The sequence below is a fragment of the Diadema antillarum genome, unplaced genomic scaffold, assembly GCF_040938485.1.
Source record: "Diadema antillarum isolate AM-2024a unplaced genomic scaffold, OU_Dant_1.0 seq00001048_RagTag, whole genome shotgun sequence".
NCBI classification, from domain to species: Eukaryota; Metazoa; Echinodermata; class Echinoidea; order Diadematoida; family Diadematidae; genus Diadema; species Diadema antillarum.
The window spans coordinates 630,420-637,017 of NW_027271878.1; the positions used below are offsets into that span (position 1 = coordinate 630,420).

Below are 6,598 nucleotides of genomic sequence, written 5' to 3' on the forward strand. Positions count from 1 at the left end.
TCACGCATCAACACAATAAGTATTTAAAAGAAGAGACTTAAGCCTACGCTTGAAGGCTGATTTACTTGAAGTGTGTTTAATGCTTGCATCAAGCGAATTCCAAAACCTGGGTCCAGTATGTACTAGCGTTTTAAGAGTAAATTGTGTCCTTGCACGGGTTAAGTGCAAACCTGAAGCCTGCCTTGTGTTATATCTATGAACATCACTATTTTTCTTAAAACGCTGTGCTAGTGCCAGTGGGAGTTCACCTGCATTAAGATCATACATTAGAGACCCTAACTGCATTAAATAGATACCTTCCACTTTCAAAATTTTATGTTGATGAAAGAGAGCATTAGTGTGAGTACGAAAATGTACATTACAAATTATTCTTATAACTCTCTTCTGGATCAAAAAGAGCTTTTCATTTTGAGATTTCGAAGAATTACCCCACGCTACTATACCATAATTAAGATATGGAATAATTAAAGTAGAATATAGGATAAACAATATTTCTTTGGGAATAACTATTTTTAGTTTGCATATAACACCAGTATTTCGTGATAAGAGCTTACAAATGTTATTCACATGTATTTTCCAATTCAGTTTGTCATCAATATACAGACCAAGAAATTTTGTCGAGTTTACTCTATCTAACGCAACTCCACCAAACAAAACATTTCCTGGTGATATTCTAACAGAATTACTAAAAAGCAAATAATTGGTCTTCTGAAAATTCAATGACAGTTTGTTTGCATGAATCCAAGTTATAATATTACTTAGCTCAATATTAACTGTTTGTAAAAGGACCTGAGGATTCTTGTGTGATAAAAATATGTTTGAGTCGTCTGCAAATAAAATAAATGAGAATACATCAGAGTAATATTGAAAATCATTAATATATATAAGAAATAATAGTGGTCCAAGTAGTGATCCTGGTGGAACTCCACATGTGACATTTTGTAACCCCGATTTTGCATCATTCAGTGAGACAAACTGCCTCCTGTTAGATAAGTAGCTTGTGAACCACTCCAAGGCTTTCCCTCTTACTCCGTAATGAGATAACTTCTGTAATAAAATAGTATGATCAACAGTGTCGAAAGCCTTGGAGTAATCCAGAAAAATACCAACTGTGCGCATGCGATTATCCAATGCCGTAGAAATTTTATCAATAAAATGTAAAATAGCATGACTTGTTGTGTGCTTTTCACGAAAACCAAATTGAAAATTGGAGAAGGTTTGGTTCACATCAAAAAATTTCACCGTCCTGACATAAGTTTTTCAAGGATTTTGGAAAATGTGGATAAAAGAGAAATTGGACGATAATTACTCAATAACTGGGGATCACCTTTTTAAAAAATAGGTATCACCTTCGCTATTTTCATATTCACAGGGACAATACCATCATTCATTGATAGATTAAAAATATGTACAATAGGTTGAACAACCCCTAATATAACATTCTTTATCAAATCATTTGAAATACCGTCATAACCTGCATGACTCTTCCTCTTTTTAAGGGAATTCACATTAAAAAGTTCTTCTTCATTTGTTTGGATTAAAAATAAACTACTTAGGTTTGGTTCCCGTAAATAATCAGAAAACATCTTCTCGCAGTGAGGCACTGCCCTTGACAGATTGGGACCAATACTACAAAAAAAAAAATCATTGAATTTATCAACAATGACATTTTTATTTTTAATTAGTTCACCATTGATTCTAATGCCATGTATATCTGACTTTTTCTGAGTGGGTTTGAATACATTTCTAATAACTTTCCATGTGTCTCTCATATTATTAACAGTTGAATGAAACTGATCAGAATAATACTTCTTCTTTGCAGTGCGCAGAGTAGAAGTCAAAGTGTTTCTACAATCAGCATACTTTCTATACGCAGATTGTGATCCTGATATTTTATTTTTATAATATAATTTATTTTTTCTATTAATTGACCTTAATAATGAGTTAGTGATCCATGGCATTTTAGCAATTTTCTTACGATTTTTACCAGTACTTTGACACAATGGTATGCATTTATTGTACAGCAACAAAAACTTATCCCAAAAATTATCAAAAGCACTTTCAACATTCTCATCAATCAAGACTTGACTCCAATCAGTTTCAATTAAGGCTTCTCTAAGTTTAGCAATATTATAATTCCCGGTCTCCCCCACTCAATTTGATCCACTCTTTGGCACACAACTAAATTTCGTCTATGTTAGGTTTGTCATAGCCGTGAAATTTTCAAACTTCATCGATGCTACATGCATAACGCATCTTAAGTTTCGGCAAAGCAGACGACGTAGACGCGTCGACAAGCTCACAGGGGGTGGCCATTTTGACGCGTAATAGAAATGTAAACAATGATTCTCGATTCGGATTGGATAACATACATCACATGATCGTTCGCCAATGAATATTGTACACGGCAAAGTGTACATATTGCGGCTCCTCAGTGACAAAAAAAAGTTCACTGTTTCCCCCAAAATTACCAGAATACTGCAGGAGGGTTTATGTCGAACTTTTTTCTGTAGCCTCTTTGGTTATTTGTTTACACGTAGCTGTTGAGAAAGTTTAGTGCCGCAGTTGTCGGAACGAAACAAGCGAAAAAACCGGCTCACCCCACGGCCTAATTGGGAGACTTCACTTTGAAGACTTTACTCACACCGCATTGAAGATTTTACCTGGAGTAAAACGAAGTGTAACAATCTGCGTAGAGGTAAACTTCATCGAGTTGGATACCCTCTCTGATTCTACGGATAAAGAGGGACGAATTCATAGTGTGTGTCTGTGTGAGAGAGAGAGAGAGAGAAAGAGAGAGTGATGATCGTGTCATAAAACAAAGCCCAAGAATGTCTCCGGTGGTCTTGTTGATCGCCTGTTTCTTGCTCTACCAGCCGTTGCTCACTTCCTCTTCGGAAAACAACACTAGGCGTAAGTATCATTTTTTCAATTTCTACATTAGTACCTAATGGAAATTCTCATAGATACTCCACGCTTTTGAACTATTCTTATCTGGGTACAAAGTGAAATTAAAAATCAAAATGACACAACGGCTTGCAGCTTTGACTTCTGTGTTCTATTCTTGATTTTTTTCGCAGTAATTGACATGCTGCTATATCTTGTATGGTAGCCCTATATAGCCTATAGTCAAGGCGCAGGGACCCAGAAAAAAATGACTTCGTTCAACCCACCCCGCAGAAAAGGTTTGACTGCATGGGGTGGTCGGCTTAACCCTCTGGAACACCCCTAGGTAGTATGTGATTCCAAATTGTGGTATAAATAAAATTTTACAAGACACTTTAGTTGCGACAAGACTTTTTCTTCGAGAAAGAGTCGACTGCGCCCGCTAAGACTACTACACGTACCACTAGCACTGCTACAGGCGTCAATGCCAGTGGTGCGTGTAGTAGTCTTAGTGCATACAGACTTTTTAGGCGACAAACAAGGGTTTTTGCATGCAAACTAACTTTTCACGCCAAGCTTGGTTCGGTGTAGTGTAGTTTCTAGCCGTTTTTATTCCGTCTTTATTTCTCTGAGTTCAAGCAAGCCGAGTGAGAGCGCATACCCAGTGATTGCGACGCCAGAACCGTTTTTTGTCGCAATCACTGGGTATGCGCCCTCACTCGGCTTAGCGCAATACAGCGGGCTTCTGCACAATACACAAGCTGCAACTCAGAGAAATAAAGACGAAATAAAAACGACTAGAAATTAAGACTAGGGTCGGTGACGCTTGTCGCTATTGGGGCACTGAAAATGACAAACTTATCACAGTTTTTGCATTTATTTCATTAAGAATTCATCAAAACTGCATAAAACTATAAATGTACACGTTGCTAGAGATGTCAGCAATACAGTGGGATTCATTGTAAGTTACAATATTGCGCATGGTTACCATGGTAACCGGATGCCTACAGGTGATTGGTAACCCCCCAAGATATCTGGAATTTAGACAGGTTTGTTTCTTTTGCCTTGCGTGCACATCACCCATTGTAGATCGGATCTTAAAGTACCTACCTCAACGCTGTAAAATTAGCCTGGATAAAAGGAAAAGGACGCCCAAGAGTTTTCCCTCATTCTCTCCTTAGCATTAATTCATTACTGCACGTTTTGATACAAATGAATGAGTTTGCTTGCAAAAACCGGTAAGTCCATATTTGTCAAATGGAGATATTTGCGATTAAAGGTCGAGAAAAATAAAGAGAAGAATAAGAAAATTTTCACTTCTTTTGACCATAACTTCAAAAATATACATGTACCTTCATATGTAGTGACCAATATATCATTTGAAAGGTATTATTCTGTACTTTATGACAGAGACCGTACTTCAAAATCGTCAAAAATGGACTTATCGGTTTTTGCAAACAAACTCTTCAAATATACATATCATGATTTTCCATTTTATTCTATATTTTTTTTTAACAAAAGCTAACGAACACAAAAGTATGCTTAATTCTTTGATGGATAATCCAGCGCACGTGTATATTCCTTCTTTAGAAAGGAATTTATCTGCATTCTTGAATAAACTTCCTTTCCGAACATGAACACTTATTGCTTTCCTCTGCTCTTTTCCAGGATTGTTTTGAATAACCATCTCTCTGTAAATACTCAAATGAGCTAACATTAGAATATAATTGGCTTTGCTTTCTGTATTCACCTACCACATTTTTAAGAGAAATTTGTGTCCATACATTACTAAAAAACTACATTTGCCTATATACTTTGAAGTCAAATTTGTGTTGAAAGTACGACGGATGCAACTTTTTCATGCATTTTACTATTCGAAAATGATATCTTTCTTTCAGTGGCCGTTTATTATGCCTTTGTTTACAAATTTTGCTGTAAGTTGAGAATGCTTCAATATATTCTTCAGATAAGTGGTACACAATGCAGAAGGAAGGACATGCTTATTGAGCTTTTTGAAATTATGGGTTTTAGTTTTTGAGTTATTGACAGCTGAACCCTGATTGGATGATACTGGTTGCCTTGGCAACAGAAGAAAACTTTTTTTCTTTACAATAATCAATAAAAAGTGGTTTTTTTATTGCATCTATAAAATACAAAAAGAATCAAAGTTTGCAGCAGTAGGAGGCATTTGGGGGTTACCAATCACCTGTAGACATCCGGTTACCATGGTAACCATGTACAATATCATAACTTATAATGAATCCCACTGTATTGCTGACATCTTTAGCAACGTGTACATATATAGTTTTATGCAGTTTTGATGAATTCTTCATAAAATAAATGCACTGAAACTGTGATAAGTTTGTCATTTTCAGTGCCCCAATAGCGACAAGCGTCACCGACCCTGGTCTTAATTTCTAGTCGTTTTTATTTCGTCTTTATTTCTCTGAGTTGCAGCTTGTGTATTGTGCAGAAGCCCGCAGTATTGCGCTAAGCCGAGTGAGGGCACATACCCAGTGATTGCGATTCGGGCGTGGCAATCACTGGGTATGCGCTCTCACTCGGCTTGCTTCAACTCGGAGAAATAAAGACGAAATAAAAACGGCTAGAAACTACACTACACCGACCCCAGCTTGGCGTGAAAAGTTAGTGTGCAGGCAAAACCCTTGTTTGTCAAAGAAAAAGTATGTGTGCGCTAAGACTACTACACGCAGCACTGGCACTGGCGCCTGTAGCAGTGCTAGAGGTGCGTGTAATAGTCTTGGCGTGCGCAGACCCTTTTACGTTTATTCCAACAAAATAATGATGAAAAGTGGCCAGTAAAATTCTACTGACACCACAATTTGGAACCACATACTACCTGGGGATGTTCATGGAGGTCCCATCTACCACCCTGTCTGGTCAAACCTTTTCTGCGGGGTGGGTTGAACGAACTCCTTAATTAAGCCTCTTACAGGAATTAGCGCCTTGACTACTACTACATATCGACCACCTTCTTTTAAACCGACCGCGTATAATTGGCGCACTGAACACTTAGTACGCACTTCTCTGCGCTCAGAGCACATAAAAATGGATTGGCTTTGAATGTAGATGAGGATGGTGTGGGAAAACGCGATAATTCACTGTTCATTAATGGTTTTAATCAAGGACAAAATTTCGAATGAATATTTTCACCGAATCGTAATGATAGCACAATGTAATGTCTATGGAAGTTTCTAAAAAGCTTCGTAGACGTTTTCTATACAACACGGTGTTCAATACAACTCGGTTTGCGTGCATTGTCAATGCAAAAACAGCGGTCGATCCTAATAACGAGATTTACCGCGGGGAGCTGAAACGAGGCCACGCTAGTTCGTCGGCGATATTTTTGCACTGAAACTTCGAATCGAAAAGGGAACAACGGCATTTGATAGAGCTAGATTTTCTCAATCACGTAGGTCAAGTTTTTTACGTGAATTTCAGTGTTAATTATTCTTATCAAGCAAATAAACATTAGGCGGTCAATGAGTAGTAGGTCCAACCCTATTTCAGCGTTCTAATCAACTGAGTTAATGACCCATTTCATGTACAAGTACCCCTTCCAAAGACAGCAGAAGTATTAAAACGACAGCAATGAAAACAGACAAGCATAATATTTGACGTTCTTTTCCATGTGTCAGTGGTTGAGAAGTATGGAATGGTTACAGAAGGGTTTAAAAATAACTAGTTAAAC

The 6,598-nt window shown here is 37.4% G+C and overlaps 1 protein-coding gene across 1 annotated transcript; it reads right to left on the reverse strand.

Moving 5' to 3' along the window:
• On the reverse strand, positions 1-2,316 carry LOC139743106 (uncharacterized). Its single transcript, XM_071653611.1, has 3 exons — positions 2,304-2,316; positions 685-827; positions 1-582 (listed from the first exon to the last, which is right to left on the reverse strand). Exons 1-3 carry the CDS (start codon positions 2,314-2,316, stop codon positions 1-3), a joined length of 738 nt encoding a protein of 245 aa, XP_071509712.1.
• Positions 2,317-6,598: the final 4,282 nt, after the last annotated feature.

Excerpts from the sequence above, each read along its gene's own strand:
- LOC139743106 (XM_071653611.1), bottom strand. Across the intron at positions 583-684 it reads CCAATTATTTGCTTTTTAGT|AATTGGAAAATACATGTGAA; the intron begins AATTCTGTTAGA and ends GATGACAAACTG.